The following is a 20,855-nucleotide window of genomic DNA, read 5'->3' on the forward strand; positions in this document are numbered from 1 at the left end:
GAGGATTGGATGAGTCAGGACCTAGGAAGGAGGCTCTGCCAGGATCAGCTGCACCAACCCTGCCCCTGTCCCTCCTCTGATAGTTTTCACTGCTATTTGAAAGCACCCCCCCCCCCCCCCCACTTTCTCAAGGGTGCTCAAGGCGTTCTCTCTGGGATGTGGTGGAACCCAGGGCGATTCTGTGTTTGAATCCAGGCTCGGCCTGGTACATGCCTTGTGGCGTGGGACAACTGACTTGCTCACTCTGTACCTCAGTTTCCCCAACTATAAAATGAGGGTCACAACACTGCCTGTCTTACGGGCCTATGTGAGTTGAAATGAGTGATGGCACTCCTAGCTCTTCATGGGCTCTCCTTCCTCAGGGCAGTGCAAAGGCATCTGCTCCTGAAGTGATTGTTCATTCAGTCATTCAAAGAAGGAGCCTAGCACAGTGCTGCGAGCCAGGCCCCAGGGCTGTGTGGGTCCCCACCCCGGCCTGCCACCAACTTCCTGGTGGCCACTAGGGCCGCAGCGTCCTCTCAGGTCCTCACTTGCCTCCTCTGTAAAATGGGGGTAGGAAGAGTCCCTAATCCGTGGGGTTGTGTTGAAGGAAGCGAGTTCCCATATGTAGAGGACGAGGTGGGCCCTCGGGCAGCACCCTGAAAGCGTTGGGCATTATCATGGCTTATTTGGCAAATCTTTCAGTGTGGTTTGTATGCCAGGAAAGCAGCGACAGGCATCCTGGGAAGCTTAGCCCAAAGACAGAGGCGGGGTAGGGTTTTCCCACCTGCCCTAAAGGCTAGGAATTTCTTGAGTGGACAGTGGGGAGCCACTGAAGGCTTTTGGGCCATGGAGCAACCCAGGGCCAGGCTCTAGGCTCCTGTAACTTGTCCTGACAGCTGGGCAGGCAGAAATGGATTCAGGACTGGGGAGGGGGCCGTCATAGCGTCAGGGGGAGAATTGGTGAGAGTGTGAACCGAGAGGCAGGTGGTGGTGGCTGGGCAGGGGAGGGAGTCCTTTTGGATCCTGTGTGTGGGCTGGTGGCCAGGGGTTGGGATTGGGGTACCAAGCTGGAGGGACTCTCCAGGAACGATGTCCAGGCAGGAGGGCCCAGACGACAGCCCCAAGGAAGGTGCCATGCAGGGGGAGGCCCCTGAACCAGTTTTATGCAAAGGACCAAATGTTCCTGGCATGAGGGTGGGGTGGGCCCTGCCCTTGCACAGGCTGCCCAGATCCCCTCCTTGGGGCCCAGCCTGGATCTGCTCTGAGCGAGGCACAGCCAAAGCTGATGAGAGGGTCGTTCCCCAGACCCATAGTTCTGAACACTGGAGGGCAGGCAGTGGTGCTGGCAGCCTGTGGAAGAGGTGTGAACAGGAGGGGATTCCTGGGGCCCAGGGTGGGGTCACTGCAGCCCTGTGAGGTACTCCCGAGTTACTGTCACTGGCCTTTATCCTCATGTGAGGATGGTCAAGCCAAGAGGGGGTAAGGTACTGGCGAGAATGGAGGGAATTTGAACCCAGATCTGCAGGAGACCCTGTTTTTCTCTGTGGGCATCTTCTTTGTGTTAATAGATGTGGCTTACGTAGAATGAGTCGGGGGGCTGGGCCCTTGGGTCATGCTGGGGGCCATACAGAGGGGAGGGCAAGACCTGGGGGCTGGGAGCCAAGCTGAATACTTGTCAAATGAGAACCAGTGATTTGGGAGTGCCAAGCCGGTTCGTTCCTGGCCAGCCTTGGAGGGGCAGACAGATATTGAGTGGTTGTAGAGGAAGCACACTGCCAGAGGCGGAGACACGTCACCGGATGTTGGGGCTCAGTGTGGTCTCCTCCATCTTGATAGTGGCTGACCTCGGCACAGGGGTGAGTTCCCCATTGCTGGGGGACTCAAGTGGGACCCGGAACCCGGTGGCCTCTGTGTCCTACCCATCCCTTGGCCTTCCAGTCCCTGGGAGTGGGGCAGGTCCCTGTAGACCCTTGAACAGCAGTGGCCACCTCTGGCTCCTGGCCCCACCCCGTCTGGAGCTCAGGAAGGCATGTCACCCTTGGCCAGCGCAGGAAGAAAGAAGGAGGGGAAGCAGAGGGTCAGCGGGCGTCCGTCCCATGCCGCCCCAGTCCCAGCCCGCTGCGACATCAGCAGGAAGTGGGAGCGGGCAGGCTAAGCATGTTCATGTCTCAAGGTTATGTAACATTTGGCATCGCTGTCTTCTCCGAGGTTTTTCCTCTCCCTCCTTGTGGCCGAAGGTTACCCTTTCCTCCCATCTGTGGATCCAGGCCTGGGGGCTCAGCTTCTGAGTTTTTCAGTGTCTCCATCTCAGCCGAGGCCCAGCCTTGCCTTCTCTTTCTCCAGGCTGCACAGACCTCAGTGTCTGGAGGGAGATGGTCCAAGCAGGGAAGTATTTGAACCTGATGGCGTTCAAATCTGGGCTCCTCAGCTCATGAGTTGTGTGGTTTTGGGCAGGTATCTTTGGCCCTCTGAGCTGGTGTCTTGGAGTCTCAAGTTCATTCTCCCAAATAAGTAACTACTGATACTCTATTGTATGCCATGTACTGTTCTGGGTGTGCTAAGAATACATTTGTAAACAGACAGAGCTGGCGTTCAAGTACCATACAAGTTAACATGCAAATAATTTCAGATTTTGTTATGAACATGATATAATATAGGAAATAGTGAGAAGTGACTGGTAGGTAGGCTGGGGCTTGGCTAACTGGCTAGTTTAGTTGGGGTGATCAGGGAAGACTTCTCTGAGGGGGTGATATTTGAGCAGAGCCCTAGAAGAAGTAAGTCATGGTGATATCTGTGGGAAGGGAATCCCAGGCACAGTCAATGCAAAGAGCCTGTGGCAGAAGCAGACTTAGCATGTTTGCACAAGGAGGCCAGTGTGGAAGAGGTGAATGGGGTCCAGGTCTAGAAGAACACAAGGTGCTGTCTGGGAGCAGGGAGGACTTGGGAGTCGGGGGGGACAGACAGTTATTCCAAGGGTCTTCAGAAGCCCAAGGACTTGAAACAGGGGCTTCACGCCCGCTGTTCAGGGCAATTATACCGATCCCAGTGAATTGATACCTAAAAAAGCACTTGGCACGTATTAGGTGCTCAGTAATTGTCAGCCCTGGTTCTCAGTAACAGTATTGCCGGCATTCCTGATCCTGAGCGCACCTCCCACTGCTGGGCCATGTGTGGAGGCATGGGGTATAATCCCTGACCCTGAGTCCTAGCTTCATCCATACCAGCTTGCTGCCCTAACCACCCCATGGCTTTGGCTGCTGGGTCTCAGTGGCTTCCCCAGGAAGTCCTGCATCTCAGCCATGCCCATGGGAAGCTCCAAGCATTCCCGTTGGTCCCAGTTAGGGAAGCCTCCCGCCCAGCCCTGGGGTCGTGCTGAAAATAGATGGGGGAGGAAGGGGACCCTTGGCTATACCCACAGAACCCACATGCCCCTCAGCTTTCTAGCATCACCTCAAGCTCGGGCTCGGCTGAGGTCCTTCCGTCCTGGGAGCTGCACCTGGGCGAGCAGGTGCTTCCTTTTCCTTCCTGCATTCAGAGCTGCTGTTCTCAGAGGCTCCCCATTTGCTTAGGAAGAAGGCAGGACATGAAGTAGTCCCACCCCCAGGCTGGGGCTTGTGGACAGCACACCTGAGATCCCCCCTCCCTCCAATCTGGAGATTGTCCCAGAGAGTGGGCTGCCCTGTCGTTTGATGTAGGGTGGCTTTTTCTGGGTATCTAGAAGCATCTGGGGTGGGGGGCTTCATGGAGAGTTGTCAGCCCCTCTGGGAAGGTCATCAGTTCCATCTTCTTCCTTGGAGACCCCAGAGGGCTTAGGCTGTGACCCCTCCTGCCACACCATCTGCATTGGATGGATGCCTTCTTAGGGTCCATTCCCCAGTCCCCTCCAGACCTGCAGCGGGCACTGCCTCCACACACACTGTGACTCCTGCTGCTGATGGCTGTGAGCAAGCCCAGCAGGGCTGTTCTACACTGCCAGTTAGCACCAATCAGCAGGTGCGTTCTCAGCCCTCTGCCTGGGGAGGAAAGAGAGACGCCCTGACATCTTTCCTGACAGCCTGGATAGACTCCCAGGGAGAGACAGGAGGTATCAGAGGACAGTTTGATATTTGTGCCAAGCTGGGAGCATGCACACCTGGCTCCAGGCTGTGGGGTGCAGGGGCTACCAGGGATCGGGTAGGGGTGGCCAGGCAGGGAAAGGCTCGGCAACACAGGCCGCCTTTCAGTCCTCGTTCCACTGAGGCCTTTGCCTTGAGCTCCTCCACCTGGGGCATTCTCCCCCAGCCCTTCTCTGCTCTACTCACCGTGCCAAGAGGCCTTTCCTGACCTGTCCAAGGTTGCCTGCTGGCCCGCCCTCTCTGCTACCCCTCCCTGTTTGATCCTCTTCGTAGTCCTGGTCTCCACCCCACTGTCTAACTTTGTAAGAAACTGTCACACTGAATTCCAAAGGGGTGGACCGTTGTGCATTCCACCAGCAGTGAGTGCGAGTTCCTGTTGCTCCATATCATCGTCAGCATCTGGTGTTGTCAGGTTTTGGATTTGGGCCATTCTCACAGTGCATGGTGGGATCTCCCTGTAAACGCGCAGTTCCTGATGACATAGGATGTGAGCATCTTTTCATGTGCTTATTTGCCATCTGTGTATCTTCTTTGATGAGGTGTCTGTTTGGATCTTTTGCTGATTTTTTAATATGTATGTATTGATATACACTTTAAAATATATGAATATCTATTTATTTAGTGAAGTTTTAGGTTTACAGAAAAATTACGCATAAAAATATGTAGAGTTCCTTTTTATTCCCTCCCTCCACCACACACACATGCACGCACGCACGCATGCACAATTTTTCCTTTACTTTAGTTTGGTACCCTTGTTAGAATTGATGGGAACAATGTTGTCATAATTGTAATTGTTCTAAATCTGTGGCAGCCATATTTGATGTGATACCAACTTAACTTCAATAGCATGTACCAACACTGAGGCTCCCTCAACCTTTTGTTGTACTTATTACAATTTATGTCTTTATGCATTGTCTGTTCCAAGCCATAGGTCTGTCATTGCTTTTTATGCATTTGCATTTTAGAACCTGGTAAGAAGTAAGCAGTGGAGTTAACATACCAAAAACCACAATAAAGTAACTTTGGCATTTTTAATTACCCATATGGTTACCGCTGCCAGGGGTCTTATTTCTTTATGACACTTGGAACCATTATTGCATGACCCTTCTCTTTGGCATTGCTCGGAGGGCAGATCTAGTGGCAATGAACTCCCTCAGCTTTTGTTTAGCTGCGAATGTCTGCCTCTCTCCCTCATTTTGGAAAGACAGTCTCACCAGATATAAAATTCCTGGTTGGCAGTTGTTTTCTTTTAGTACTTAAATATTTTATCCTACTGCATTCTTGCTTCTGTGAGTTCTAATGAGAAATTGGTGGTTCATCCTCTTGGGACTCCCTTTACATAACACTTCACTTTTTTTTTTTTTTGACATGGGCAGGCTCTGGGAATCAAACTCAGGTCTCCAGCTCGGCAGGCGAGAATTCTTGCCATTGAGCCACCGTTGCACCACCCAACACTTCACTTTTTTCTTGTGGCTTCCAGAACTTTCTCCTTATCCTTGGCATTTGTTAGTCTGACTGTGTCTGGGCATCATTCTCTTGGTGTTTATCCTGTTTTGGGGTCATTGGGCTTCTTGAATTTGCATATTAATGTCTTTTGTTAAGTTTGGGAAGTTCTTTGCAGTTGTTTCTTTGAGTATTCTTCTGTCCCTTTCTTCTTTTGGGGCTCCCATAATGCATATATTAGCACACTTCATGGTGTCCTACAGGTCTCTTTTTTTTCATTCTTTTTTCTTTCTGGTTTTCAACCAGAATCATTTCAGTTGTTTTATCTTTGAGTTCACTGATTATTTTTTCTGCCCCCTCCAGTCTGCTGTTGAAACCCTCTGAGGAATTATTCATTTTAGTTATTATGGACTTCATCTCCTATGTGTCTGCTTGGTTCCCTTTAAAATTTTCTATCTTTTACTGAGATTTTCATATTGTTCATTCATCATTTTACTAATCTCCTTTAGTTCTTTCTCCTTGTTTTCCTTTATCTCCTTATAATAAAAATTTGTTTTTTAAAGTTTTTGTCTTGTACATCCAAAGTCTGGTCTCCTTTGTTGAGGGTTTCTGAATTTTTATCTTGTTTCTTTGAATGGGCCATCATTTCCTCTTTCTTTGATTTGTTGTCTTTAGTTGCACACATGCATTTTAATATTTTAATGTGTTAACTCTGGGATGTAGTCCCTGAGCTGTCTGTTCCTTAAGTTGTAGCCAGTATGACAGAGATTTCCTTGAGTGTCAAGAGCCAACAAAAACAAGCAAACCAAAGCAAAAACCACCTTTTACAGTCTTTGCAAATTGGCTCTGCATGGGCTGGTGTTCTCCTTCAGAGTTTAGCCTGCCTATCAAAAAGATCAGTCCTGGACAAAAGTAAAGTACAGGGGCCTCTCCATCTCTGCTGAACCTGTGTCTTGTCCTGGGCTTGGGTCTCTTCAAGAGCCTTAGGAATTCCCCAGTTACAGGAATTTGCATGCCCTTTCTACTTCCTGTGAAATAGACGCACACACACACCCCTTCCAAACACATACACGTACACACTCTATTTTATGTCTTAAAGCATTTCCAAGTAGGTAAGCCAGAAAGGAGTCAGGGAGGGAATATCAAGGGTGCCATCAGCTTCTATTCCCATGTTCAATGCTGTGTTTTCTTGATCTGGTATGCATCCAGTTACTGCAACCTTCCAACTGTGTTTTAGAGTTTTAAGGAAGATGGCTCTGCCAATTTTCACTAGTTTATAGATTCTGTGGGGAATGGCAACCTGGAGCATCTCTTGCCACCTTCTTGGCCCTGACTTCTGCCTGTTTTTAAATTAAGTTTGTTCGTTTTCTTACCCTTGAGTTTTAAGATTTCTTTGTATATTTTAGATATGTGTCCTTTATCAGGTATGTGCTTTGCAAGTATTTTCTCCCCAGGTTGTGGCTTGTCTTCACAATTGCTTCATAGTATCTTTTGCAGAGTGGAGGTTTTTAACTTTAATGAAGTTCACCTTTTCAATTTCCTTTTTCATGGATCGCACTCTTGGACTTGTATAGAAGTCGTCACCAAACCCAAAGCCACCTAAATTTCCTACTTCCTCTGAATTGATCTGCATGTTACCAGCCTTCCTGTGTAGGAGCCCATTGAGGGCAGGTGGTCTTGTCTGCTTTGTTCATTGCTGGTCCTTAGCAGCTGCCCAGGGTCTGGCACCAAGTAGGTGCTTTGTAGAGAACTGGGATAAAATGGACTTCCCAAACTAGCCTTGCCCCCCAGCTCGGTGGGGGCAGAGGAGAGGTATAAGGAAAAGGTCCTCTTGCTTCTGCGCTTTCATCCTGACTGAGCCTGGTAGGGTGTCCTGGAGTGTGTGGACTCTGCTCTGGCTGTAAGAGTAGCCGGAGCAATCTTGGAGGCCCTTCAGGCACAGGCATGTCCCAGAAGGAGGTCAGGGCCATGGACAGGCCATAGTGGGCCCAGGGAGTATTTGGGTCGCAATGGAAGGATAAAACCCTTGGTAAAAATAACCCCTGGCGAGTCTGGCCGCTGTTGCAGGGCGCGAGCAGGGGAAGGTCTCCTTCGGGACCAAGTGGCCGGGATTGCTGTCCCTCGCAGCTGTGCTGAGTCCTCAGGCAGAGGGAGTCCCTAGGCTGACAGCCCAGGCCCTGACCTGCCACTGTCCCTGTGCTCTAGGAGAAGGAGAGGAACGCACGGAGAAAAAAGAAGAAAGCACCAGCTGCAGCCAGTGAGGAGGCCACCTTCCCACCCGTGGTAGAGGATGAGGAGATGGAAGCGTCGGGCGTGAGTGGAAACGAGGAGGAGATGGTAGAGGAGGCCGAAGGTGAGGGCTGGCGCTGGCCAGAGGTGGGCTAGCGGGCCTGGCGCCGGGGAATGAGGGCGCGGCAGCAGCTGACATCAGCAGCCTCCCCTGCCCCAAAACAGCCGGGTCCTTCCTCGGTGTGGCCTTGGCTGCCGTGGGGGTGAGAACATCCCTTGGCACAAGTTTACCTGTTACGATGATGATGTTGATGTTAGCAATAGTAGCTCGCTTCCCAGTACCAGGCGCTAGTCTCCGGCTCCCGGTCTTATCCAGTCCTCCCACCCCATCGTGAGTTCTGGCCCAGGCTGGGGCACATGTCCACCAAAGCCTGGCCAACGGGTCCTGTCCTGCCCTCAGGTCTGGTGTCACATTTTAGAAAAGACCTAATTTTTTTTTCTTTTTTTTTTTTTATTAATTAAAGAAAAAAAAGAAATTAACACAACATTTAGAAATCATTCCATTCTACATATGCAATCAGTAATTCTTAACATCATCACATAGATGCATGATCATCATTTCTTAGTACATTTGCATCGATTTAGGAAAAGAACTAGCAAAACAACAGAAAAAGATATAGAATGTTAATATAGAGAAAAAAATAAAAATAATAATAAAAAAAGAAAAGGAAAAAGAAAAAAAAACAAAAGACACAAACAAACAAACAAACAAAAAGAACTATAGCTCAGATGCAGCTTCATTCAGTGGAAAACACCTAATTTTGAAGGTGAACCATCTTCTAAGACTATGGCTTTAAGTAGACTCAACCTGTTGGTTGATAAATATTTCAAAAGTTAGATGATTACTTCTAGTGCTTTCTCTTACTCCTGAGTGTCCCAATTTGGATGATGAATTGTACAGTCACTTTAATTATTGTCCCTGTTTTAAATATGGGGAAACTGAGGCTCAGAATAGTTAAATATCTTGGCTCGGGACCCTTAGGTATCACGCATTTGTATCGTCTTCACCTTTCTTAGATGATTCTCCCACCACGTCAGCACTGCTAAAGAGAGAGCGCGAGCAATGCCTTAAACTGTGCTGGCAGTTCTGCCCATTACAGTAAGCACGGGTTTGAGCTGTGAGACGAGGATTTCAGCCACACGAGGGTGTCCCCTTAACTTTAGAGCCCAACCTGTGTGATAAGTGTCTTTGTAGACCCTGGGATTAAACATGGGCTGTTCATCTCCAGACGCTGTGCTTCTGATCACTAATTAGTCCACTTTTGACCCTCCACCCCACCATCCACACTTCCCTTTCCTCTCAAAGATGAAGCTGGGTCTAGACCTTCCCCCAGTAGCATGATATCCCCAGAGACCCCAAGCCCTGCCTGGCTAATGTCTCTGCCTCTCCTTCCGTCTCCCTAGCGAGAGCAGTCCTAGCTGAGCCCCCGAATTTGTGGTAAATGGAACCTCTGTTTTCTCCCGCCCCCTGTCTGGGCTCTCTTCCTGTTGCCCTGTGTGCCTCTGGCACCTTGTTTAAACTCCCCAGCTTCTGCCAACGTGGTGAAGGAAGGTGTGAGCCAATTCCCTCGTTCTGTAAGCCAGGCCTGCAAATAAATACAAATTCTACCAGCCTGCAGGATAGCCTGAATCCCACTTCCTGGCTGAAAAATGGAAAACTGGGCCACTCGGTTACTGTTGTCTCCAGCTGGGGTTGGCTCTGGGGTCATGAGTCTGGTCTCCTGGCCAGCTTTGGGTTTTCCAGGCCAGATCTGACAAAGGGTGGCCAGTGTGTGCAGGAGGAGAAACCCATTCCCGTGTTTAAATATCCTCCAGGTTGCCAGTGTGGGCCAGAGGCAGGCTTGGTGGGGAAATTAAAGAAAGCCAGTCTTTAGCTCAGTTTTAGAATGAGAGCAGACACTTCCTAGCAAAAGGACTGTGTAGCAGTGAGCTCCACGTCACTTTTGTAGGGTTCCCATCCCATTTGGGTGAATGAGGGGCATTCTCTTCTGGGTTGGGGAGGGGGTAGGGCTGGTCTGGCCAGAGGCCTCTGTGGTTTCCTTGTAGCCCTCCCTGGTGGCCCTGAACAGGTTGAGACCAGTAGTGTAGATGATCCCAAGCAAGCCTCTTGGCACCCACCTTACAGCTCAGAGCAAGGGGAGCCATTCACCTGGAGTGGCACTGTTCACACAGTGTTGCTGTGTGACCTTGAACCTGTCAGTCCATGTCTCTGCCATCAAATGGACCTGTCTTTCTTGTGCCCCCGAATGTGTGAGGCCAGGATGCCCAGCTGAGAGATCCATGTCCCAGTCTTAGGAAAGACCTGATGGGCTGTTTTGAACCTTAGAGAGCTCTTGAGAGGCTTCCTGGAGGAGGGGTGGCCTGGTAGAGATGTCCTAGATGTGGGTGACTATCCAGTGGGATCAGGCGCTTGGTGGGCTGGGAGTGCCATACCAGTATGGGCTGGGAGTACAACTACAAGGAGTGGGAATGTGCTGCTGGGGGATGAAGGCCACCCCGATGGAATGTTCCAGAAGACCTGGCCAGCCCCCAGCATCACCACAGATCCCTCCGTAGGGATGGGCAGCAAGTGCTTTGTTGCACCCAGAGTAGGAAGGAACCCATTTGGCCCACCAGTGTCTCTAGTAGTTATAACAGTTGTCAGAATAACAATGGCCATAAATTGATTTTTATGTTCCCTGGAGTCCTATGGAGTAGGTGCTGTCGTGACTCCCATTTTACAGATAGGAAACTGAGGCACAGAGGTGACCTGATGTCACACTGCTGGTCTGATTGGGGTCCCAGATTCTGACTTGGAAACCCCGTGGGTGTACAGGAAGAGGAACTACTTTGTGAGCCCCTCCCGGGCACTAGGCTCTGTGCAAAGCCCCTGTCCTGTGTTCAGGGACAGTAGTCCAGGTGGGGACAATCAACAGTGTCAGCATCCTTTGGAACTTGTTAGAATGCTGATTCTCGGGCCCCACCCAGAGCTCCTGAGCCCTACATGCTTTGGGGCTGGGGCCGAGCACTCTGCTCTCCCAGTCCTCTGGGCGATCCTAGCATGTACTGCAGCCTAAGAGCCTCGGCTGTGAACAAGCATCCTGATGCCCAAGAGAGCGAGGCCTTAGCCGCCCCTGTTGTCAGAGAAGAAGCCCAGGCTCCAGAGGTGAAGTCGCTGTCCATGAGCTGCAGCGTGGGCCTCCCCACGTTCTGTTGTCGGCCTGGGTTGGAGCGGTGGACGCTTGACTTCAGGGCACAGGCACTGGGTTCTGATCCCAGCTTTCTTCCTCCCTGCTGCTTTGTGGCCCTGGGCAAGTTACTTCCTTTCTCTGCCACTCTGTTTCCTTCCCTGCAAATGGGGGGTGATAACTGTTCTGAGCCCAGAGGCTCTTGAGACATAAAGGTGTCCCGTGCGTGAAGAGTTGCACATAGGGCACCACACCCCCAACCCTTTGTTGTTGGTATCTCTTCTGGAAGTGATAGCCTCTGCCAGCCTGGTTCTGCTTCTGAGGAAGGAGACAGAGGTGGGCAGCCCCAAAAGCCTCTCCCTGTAGCCTTACTTGCCCCTGAGGTCAGGGCCTAGAGACAGCCTGGGAGCCTAGAACCAGAGAAAGCCAGTGTCTTGTCCAAGGTCACCCAGGAGTAGTCAAGACTCACTTCTTACCCTAAAGAACCCCTTTATCTGCTAGTCATGGATGGGCCCAGTGGCAGGAATGCTGTGGTCCCCCTAGCTGCTGAGGACCTCAGAGCTTGGAGGGAGAGGTTCCATCCCTCTGAGGATGACAGCTATCGGGCAGGGTGGGCTGTGCAGCCAGTGGAAGCTCCTCTGTGCTCCCCTGCTACCTGCTGAGCTTCCGGGCCCAAGAAACTCTGCCAGCCCTGCCTTTCCACATCTGCCTCCTACCTCCCCTCCCCTGCTTCTTGCCGCCACTTTGCTTCTAACTTTTCTCTAACTTCCTTCCAGCCTTACGTGCCTCTGGGAATGAGGTGCTCAGAGGGGAATGCGGTGCCCCAGGTAGGGATGTGGCTGGCTGGCCTGGGGGTGGGAGGGCTCAGGCAGGGGAGGGCATCCCATGGTTCCCGTCCTCCACGAGGGGCCTCCCTTCCTGAGCATGCCTCTAACCGCGAGGACCACTGTCGGTGCTGCTGCAGCTGCTTCTCTTCCCCTTTGCAGCTCAGTGTCTGTTCCCTATGCTGTTTCCTGGCATGCTCGCACAGATCACAGTGCCCAGCCAGAGTGTTTTGTTGATTTTCACTAGCGTTTCTCCCTGTGCCTGTTAGCTGGTTAATTTCTGTAACCGCAAGTACAGAGACTTTAATAAAAATGAGAGAAATTGAGTCTCAAAGAGGTTACCAGGAATACTGTTAAGGCTAAAGAGCCAGGACTGGCGCCCAGGCCCCCTCACCCCGCTATGTTCCATCAGTACTTCCCATGCACCTGCCATAGACAAGGTACCTGGAGCGAGAGAAAGAGAGTACAGTTTGTGCCACTTCCCTGGCTGTTTTTACACCATCACCTCCTGCTGCCAGTGGTGACATGAGAAGGTCGGGTAGACCTGAGGCCTTCACTCTGTGCCAGCATTCTCACTCTCTTACTCAACCCTGTGCTCTAAGAACTGATCTACACTGCACAGACGAGGAGACCAGGGCCCCAAGGGTAACCTGTGTTTCCCACGGCTGTGCAGCCAAGGAGGGGCAGAAGCAGGATTGGCGCCCAAATGAGAACGAGGAGACCGTGGGAATGGAGGCCTCTGCCCATAGCCCACGCCAGCTGCCCACGTCCCAGGGGCTGGACATTAACGAGGCAGCTGAACTCCAGGGTCACTGTGGGGAGAAGGCAACTGTACAAGCAAGGGGAGACCTAGTAGGAAGGGGCTGGGCTGTGGGGTGGGCCACCAGGCAGGGGCTTCCCAGGCAGGTAGGAGCCTCAGACATCTGGGATACACGGGGCCTGGGCCCACCTGAGGGGCCAGGTGTGCCATCCTCCCTGGCAGCACCCTGCCCGTATGGCTGCCCCCCATCACCATTCACCCCATCTTGGCTCTTTTCCCCCAGCTGCTGTCAACAACAGTTCGGACACCGAGAGCATCCCCTCCCCCCACACTGAGGCCTCCAAGGACACTGGACAGAATGGGACCAAGCCCCCGCCCACCCTGGGCGCTGACGGACCACCCCCTGAGCCACCCACCCCACTGCCTGAGGACACCCCAGCCCCCACCGAGCCTGCCCCAGCCCCCGAAGCCACTGGCCCGCCCACGCCCCCACCAGCATCCCCATCGCCCCCTGCCCCCCCTCCTGTGGTCCCCAAGGAGGAGAAGGAGGAAGAGGCTGTGGTGGCCCCCCCACCCGAGGAGGGGGAGGAGCAGAAGCCCCCTGTGGCAGAAAACCTGGCAGCGGGCGTGGGTAAGACAGAAGACCCTGGAGAGGCGCCAAGGGATGAGCCCACCGTCAAGAGCGAGTGCGAGGAGGTGGCTCTGGACAAGGCCAACAGCATGGAGCCCAGTGTGGAGCCCATGCCTGAAGGGCCTGTTAAGGCGGAGAAGAAGGAGGGCGGTGGTCCCAGCAGCAAACCCGCCACGGCCAAGGGCTCGGGCGCCCCCCAGGACAGTGACTCCAGTGCCACCTGCAGTGCTGACGAGGTGGATGAGCCCGATGGGGGCGACAAGAACAGGTGAGCAGGTGGCCTGGTGGCCCAGGCCAGGCAGGAGGCTTCCCGTGTGTTCATCCCACACTCGCTCCTGAGCACCGAGTGTATGCCAACACAGCCGCAGAATAGTCGACTCTGCGTGCCCTTGGGGAGCAGGCGCCATGCATGTGGGGAAAGGGCTGGGAGTGGGGACTCCAGGGAGCTGAGCTCCAGACAGAGGAGGAGACACCCATGGAGAAGGAGACAGCCATGGCAAGATCTAGGGGGAGGGTGTGCCAGGCAGCGAGAACGGCACGTGCAAAGGCCCAGAGGCAGGCACTACTAGGTGTGAGTTGAGAACTGACGAGGAGAGTGGAGTGAGGGGAAGGGTGGGAGGAGCTGGCGGTGCGACTTGGGTCCTTTCCAGCCTCTGGAGGGGTGGTGGCTGCATGTCACTCCCAATGCCACGGGAAGAACTTGAACTTTGTTGCTGAGAGGCCAGGATGGGATTTACAGTCTGAAACCGTCCCCAGGACCCCTGGGCGGGGCGGGTCTCCTGGTGGGGAGAGAGGCGGCAGAGGGCCTGCTCCGGCAGCACAGGGGAGAAGAAGAAAAGCAGACAGATTTGAGAGATTGAAGGCACTTCCTGTTCCACGCACCGGGGCCCACACTGTGCCCAGACCCTCTTGGGAGGAAGAGGTTCTTGGGGAGTTTTCCTCCTCTGGGGTCACCTGGGCCCCAAAATATCAGAGCTTTGTCCCTCCCCTCTCCTACCTGTCTTTGTTCCTGGTGTGGGGTGCCTGTTGCCCCCGCTTCCCCGCCTCAGCCCTGGGAACTGAATTTTAACCGTTGTCAGCACAGATGCTTCCGGAACCTGATGCCCTTGCCCAGAACAAAAGTGCACACGCCCAAGTGAGGGCCATACCCGGGTGGCCGAGGGCGGGGCCGCTCCCTGCTCACATCTGGACGCTGGAGGGATTGTTTTCTAGTGAGACAGGCGGGTCATTTTTATTTTGACTGAAAACAGTGTGGTCTGTTTTCTTCTCTTGCCTCTCTTGGAAAAGTTCAGGGCAGAGCAAAAGGAAGGAAAATCTGACCTTCAGATCCGACCGGTTCACAGGGAGCCCTTTCCTTTGCTCCGTGACCCCCCCTTTGGGCTCTTTGAAACAGTCAGTTCCAGAACAGTTCATATGAAAATCGGGTTCATTCAGCTGTGCCTGGGTCTCTGTGCTCCACAAAAGGAGGCAGGCCTGCGCGAACCTCTGCTTCGTGCTTGGGGTCCCTGGGATCCCCACTGGCAGGAACCCTACCCCGGGTGTGGATGAGAAGCAACCAGCCTGGCGGTGATCCTTTGATAGGGAGAAACCTGGCTAGCGGGTTTCAGAGGATGCAGCGTCCTAAGTTCCCTGCCTGGTGGGCAGCTGGGGAAAACAGTGCTCATGTTTGGCTTAGCCTGCTGGGGAGGGCGGGCAGCCAGGGGCTGGCTTATCCGCTCACCCTTTATTCCTGGGTGTTATAGTCAGGGCGGACGGCCCCCCCACCCCCACTGCTGGCTGCAGGACAGTGTCATGGAAATACACATTTCTGCCTTAGCTGGAAGCTGCTGAGCTCATGGGTACCTCCCTGCTGAGTGGGGAGCCTGCTCAGGCTCAGAGCTGGGAGGCACGGCTACTCTCTGGGCGCTTGGAGCCTCTCACCTTCTCCCCTGACATCCCTACCCAGAGACCTGTCCTTCCCTCCTCTAGCTGGGTCTGGCTTCCCTCTACCCTCTTGCCTAAATCTCTAGCATTTTCCCCTCAGGAAGCCAGAGGACTGGGCTGGGAGTCAGGACACCTGGCCTGTCACGCCCTCAGTGACCGGGGCTGCCTCCCCACCCTCAGGGCTGGCCTTGCCCTCTCAGCGAGTGTGGCTGGACCCGGGCCAGCCTGCTGACCTCTTCCTCCTGGCTGCTGGCCCGCTACCTTTCCCTCCCCCAGCCGCAACCGCGCAGGGCCAGGCAGGCGCCGGAGGACGCAGGCGAGATGCGTCAGAGCCCGCCCTGGCAGCCGGGCCTGGGCCTCCTGGGAAGGGCCTACAGGACGGGTGGGTCCCTGGGCCCCCCCGCGTCCTAGCTGCCCGCTCCCTGCCCTTGCTCCCGCCGCTGCACCCAGCAGTGGCCATGCTGCGGCTCTGGACAGACAGAAGGTGGCTGTCATCCTGGCCCCTGTCTGGTCCTGATGAGGTGGGGAAAGGTGAATATTGCCTCCTCCTTTTTGCTCTCCAGCACTTTCTGTGAAGCAGCCCCACCCAAGGGTTTTCTTGGCAGGCAACCAGAGATTATGGCTCTGATCTCAGAGTGCCGGGCTGCTCGTCTCTGGTCCGTTTCCCAGAGAAGGTACCTGGTACTTCTGGCAGGGTCAGGAGGAGAAGGCTTCATCCCACACCTCAGTTTCTCATCTGTATGCTGGGTGTGAAGACCCCCATTTGGTTGCCTTCTTGTGGGAATAATGGAGTTAATAGCCATAAAATGCCAGCCGGTGCCAGCCACAGTAGATGCTCGATGAAGAGTTTGCTGCCCTCCCTTGAATTTGCTTTAGGAACCCCCAGAGGGCCCTGCAGGAGGTGCTCTCCATTCCCTAAATGATCGATTGTGGGCCTGGGAGACACGGGGCACAGACAGGTGAGACCCTGGCTCGGGCGCTTGTGTCCCGGTGAGAGCAGCCTACAGGAAATGTGTGATAAGTGTATGAAGGACAGCGGGGGACAGAGAGGGGCCGTCATTCACCTTCTCCCTCAACTGGCAGGTGACACCGAAGGGTGCCTGGAGCCCACCATGGAGGGAAAGCTGGCCAGCAGAGGGCATGGACCTTGGGGCCTCTTGGACTCATGCTCACTGGGCAGCGATGAGCCCATGGGTGGCGCAGGGTAACGAGGGGCCTGGGACCTTGATAGCCAGGATCTTACTGGTGGGATTTGATGGAGGAAATCAAATTTCCCTGATTTCCTCCCTGCAAGTCCCTGACCCCAACTCCACCCTCCCCCTGGTAATGAGATTGTATCATCGCTGTCTTTAGTTCTGCCCCTATATTCCCTTTGTTTGAGCTCTCCTGCAGCAGGTCGTGGCTGCTGTCAGCTGTTTTCCAGGTGAGGGCCTGTGACCCAGGTCGGTTAAGGTACCACCAAGAGGCAGAATTTGAACCCACAGCCCGAACTCCCAACCATGGCCGGGCGTGGCCTTGGTTCCCCCCCCCCCCGCCCCCTCGCCTCCTTGCCACCCTCCCCAGGCCCAGCCGGGTCGGTGCCAGGCCCCACGCGCCCACACCCCACCCTTCCTCCTGAGGAAATAAAAGCCGCTGTCTTCCAGAATACAAAGGAGAGAGAGCAGAGGGAGGGCCATGGAGGCACCCTCACCAGCCGCCTGGATGAGGGGCTCGGGAGGGCCAGGCGTTGCCCTGCCTGCCTTCCCTCCTCCTGCGGGGCCTCGCTAACTCTTGGGGCGTGTGAACTGTAAAGTACTGTCCCCAGGCCTCCTGCCCCCGCTCTCACAACCCCTGCGTCACTGGGGGAGGGGTGCTGTGGCTCAAGGAAGAGGGGTCTGGGCCTCTGTGTGCATGCCCCAGGTGGTGCCCTGCCCGTCTGAGAGCCCCACGTAGGGAAACCGAGTCATGAGAGGGGATAGGGGACGGCCCATAGAAATCCCAATTCTCTGACAAGCTGAGTGTAACACAAACACTTTGCACTTTATATGTATTGTAAAAATATGCTTTATACATACCCAAGATGATATTCCTACTAAGACAAACATTTGTATTTTAGTTTTTAAATATTTTAAACAAGATGTTTTTGTATTTCATACTTATAAACGATAACAAATGACATCATTTTACTCTCACAGGGAAAAACATAGCTAATGTATCAGCCCTTGACTTCAGGGCCTGCATATACGGCCTGTTTGTCTTTTTCACAACAGCCTTATTGAAACATAATTCATGTATCATACAATTCAGCGGTCTCCACGCTATCCGGTGTTGCACAACCGTTAACTGCTATCTAATTCCAGGCTGTTTTCATCACCCAGAAAAGACACCCTGCACCCATTAGCAGTCACTCCCGAGTCCTCCCACCTCTCTCCGACTTCTGCTCTGTGTCTGTCTGTCGATTTGTCTGTTCTGAATATTTCATGCTGGTGGAGTCATACGACAGCATTCTGTGTCTCCCTTTTTCACCGGGCGTCCCAGCCTCTAGGTCATTCTGGGTTGCAGCGCGCAACAGAGCTCCAGTCCTTTTCACTGCTGGTCCCTGTCCCCTTGTGGGGCAGGCCACGGGTTCTCCTTTCTTCTGTCGATAGACGCTTAGGCCTTGTTTTTTGGCTCTGGTGAGCAGTGCCATTATGAACCTTGGAAGCAGATACCTATCTGAGTCCCTGCTCAGTTCTCTTGGGCATACACTGAATAGTGCACTTGCCAGGTCATGTGGTGGTTCTGCGTTAAACTTTTCAAGGAAGCCACACTGCAGTTGCACCATCTCCTGGTTAATTCTTTGGTTTCCTTGCAGCTGTCAGAGGGCCATACGTGGTGTCTGGGCTTATCTGGGCTGCCTTGCCTAGCCTTGACTGTCAAATGGTTCATTCTGGCCCAGGCCTCTGCCTCTACTCAGCTTCCTTGTCCCTGGGGTGTCCCTGATGGGCCTGGGGAGCTGCATGCTGCAAGGCAGCTACCTCCTCCCCTCGGGAGACCCAGCGCGGGGTCCTAGTCACTCAACTCCCTTCTCCCAGCTTCTCTGTCAGGCATTGCCCAGCCCTGTCCGCACCCATCACCCAGGGCGTGAGTCAGGAGAGGCAAGGGGGACAGGCTGTGTGCCCCCACTTGCGCCACTAACCTGACGCTCTCCTCCCTCACAGGCTGCTGTCCCCACGGCCCAGCCTCCTCACCCCTGCTGGCGAGACCAGGGCCAGCGCCTCACCCCACAAGCCCCTGGACCTGAAGCAGCTGAAGCAGCGGGCAGCTGCCATCCCCCCCATCGTGAGTGGACTCCCGTGGGCAGGGCACCAACCCCTTTTCCTCCCTAAGTCAGTCCAGCCCGGGCCCGGGGTGCACAGCTTGGGGGTGGGTGGAGGCCCACACCTGTGGCCTCGCTCTCCCTCCCCACTCCTGTTTCCTGGAGAAATCCCCGTGGAGCTGGGGCGGGAAGTGCTGGAGGTTAAGTTGCTGCCCAGTGCACTGGGTGGGGCGCTGGACAGGGGCCGGGAGCTTACAGACTGCGTCCTCCCTTCCACTCTCCCAGTCCAGTGCCCTCAGGGTTGGTGTGGCCACCCCTCAGCAGAGTTCTCCTGAGCCCCACACTGGCGGAGGGGAGTCCAGACTTGATCTGTGACCTCCTAGTACCCTTCCCCACAACCCAGAAAATTCTCCTAGCAAGCCGAGGGCCCTTGGTGGTGCCCCCACCCCTGCTGAAGGTGGCTGTCTCTGAGGAGGTAGAGCTGCACTTCCCCAGTGTGGCTGGGACCTCTGGATGAGAAACCCAAATTGTCAGGCTGGGGTGTTGATCGGGAATTTTTGAGGTCCAACGACTGGGCATAGCCTTTTTTCTCAATCTCCACTTCTCTGAGGGTTTTGGGGGTACTGGGAGGGAGCTGTGTGGAAGACAGGGGCCAGACCCCCTTTCGAGGAGCCTCATCTGCTCTGTACCAGGCCCTGCCCTGCAGCTGCGTGAGCCTCGTGACCTGGGGCAAGCCGCTACTGCGTCCTCTGGCCTTGCTTTCCATGCTCATCCCATGAGTAGTGCACGGAAGGCTCCTCCTGACCTCTGTGCCTCCCTCTGCTTCCTTGTCAGGTCACCAAAGTCCATGAGCCTCCCCGGGAGGACGTGGTGCCCCCAAAGCCGGCACCCCCTGCCCTGCTGTCACCACAGCACTTACAGCAGTCAGAGAGTGACACCCCTCCGCAGCCCAACAGCAGCCCTCAGGGCAAGAGCCGGAGCCCCGGGCCTCCCACCGAGAAGGAGGGTAAGCGCGGCCATGACTGAGCGGGAGAGGGGCAACAGGGAGGGTAAGGGATACGTGTGTGTTGAGAAAAGCTGTTGCAAATGCCAAGTCTGCATTGCAGGGCAGGTAAGGTGACCCACCTGTGAGCAAAACAAGTGGCATAAGGCAGTAGGGGTCTGGCGGGGACTGTGACAAACTGGAGGACTCATGTTCTTTCTGAAGTGGGTAGAAACGTCAGCCTCAGCCAAGAATTGCCACATAGAGAATACAGGCCTGAAGTTAGTTGTTCTCCCAGAGAAGACAGAAATCCATCTTGTCATGTGAAATCTCCCAGTTTCTCAGGTTTTTTGGCAGGTTTTTTCCAGAATTTTTAGATGCATCATGCAGGCACACAAGCCTCCCTACAACCCAGCCTCTGCTTTGGTGTGATTCCGGCCAAACGTGTATGTCTAGACCTCTGAGTGAGGCACAGCGCCTGTTCTGCAGCAGCTCTGGGGCCGGGGCTGAGGTCACCCGGTTCACTGGAGGGCCTGTGGGGCGATGTCCCACACAGCTGGGTTAGAACAACTTCCTGGCGCCTCCTGTATTGTCCCACATGAAGCTCAAGTTCAGGACAGAGGGTGGGCATAGTTACCTATTCTCTGGTTCTCCTCTCGGCCTCCCTGGACTCAGGAGGTGCCGAGCCATGTTCCTGAAAGGAACCCCTTCCCAGATCAGCCTGGTACACATGGGTGCTTTTGGCACACTGCAGGCGTGGGTGGGCTAATTCCTGGGGGTTCTCCACATGAGCTCATCCCAGGCTCCTGCTGGCTGACCTAGGGGCCCGACGGTGGCAGGCTGGCCCCCTTACCAGCAGGTAGCATTCCCAACCCTTCTCTGGGACAGGCTCAGGCGGCCATTGCTGCAGCCAACAGCCTGCCCACCTCAGTTTTAACTTCACTCCTTCTCTCGAAAGCTGGGCTGGCCTGTGGCTTTGGGCTTCTGTTGAGGAGGACAGTGCCACGTGTCCATCTGAGGACAAAGAGCAAGTCTGTCCCTGAAGGAGGAAGGCTCCATGCTTCCCACCAGTGCCTCAGGCCTGCCAGATGCTGCTCAGCTAATCAGCCAGCCCTGCCCACCTCCCGCTTGGCCTTTCATCTGCTGTAGGAAGTCTGGAGGGCGACCAGCTGGGCAGGTGTCCCTCCTGGCTAGCATACAGAGCTCTGTTGAGGAACTGGGCCAGGGTGTTCCTTGACCACCTACTCCTGCCAGACACTGCAGCAGACATTCAAGGCAAAGCCCCTGCTCTGTGGAGCTGTTTTCATGAGTAAGAAACTCACTTGTTCAACAAGGGAGGATTCCAGGCAGGGCCTTGGCAAGTGCAAAGGTCCCGTGTAGGAGCAAATTTGGTATGTTTGAGGAATAGCCAGGAGGACGTTGAGGCTGTGGGTATGAGTGTGAGGGAAGGGGTGGCCAGGAG

General features: G+C 54.4%; 1 protein-coding gene across 19 annotated transcripts in view; it reads left to right on the plus strand.

The window, feature by feature from the left end:
• Window positions 1–20,855, plus strand: part of NCOR2 (nuclear receptor corepressor 2) — a 320,600-nt gene that overhangs the window by 268,926 nt on the left and 30,819 nt on the right. For all 19 annotated transcript variants that reach the window (XR_013175504.1, XM_077159574.1, XM_077159582.1 and 16 more), the window contains 4 exons: window positions 7,746–7,893; window positions 12,864–13,479; window positions 18,314–18,434; window positions 19,246–19,417. Coding sequence is in view for 18 of the 19 variants with exons in the window: in XM_077159574.1 (XP_077015689.1) it covers window positions 7,746–7,893; window positions 12,864–13,479; window positions 18,314–18,434; window positions 19,246–19,417 (1,057 nt within the window). In the remaining variant the exon portion in view is untranslated. The remainder of the gene's footprint in view (window positions 1–7,745; window positions 7,894–12,863; window positions 13,480–18,313; window positions 18,435–19,245; window positions 19,418–20,855) is intronic.

Source organism: Tamandua tetradactyla, chromosome 5 (assembly GCF_023851605.1).
Source record: "Tamandua tetradactyla isolate mTamTet1 chromosome 5, mTamTet1.pri, whole genome shotgun sequence".
Taxonomy (NCBI): Eukaryota; Metazoa; Chordata; class Mammalia; order Pilosa; family Myrmecophagidae; genus Tamandua; species Tamandua tetradactyla.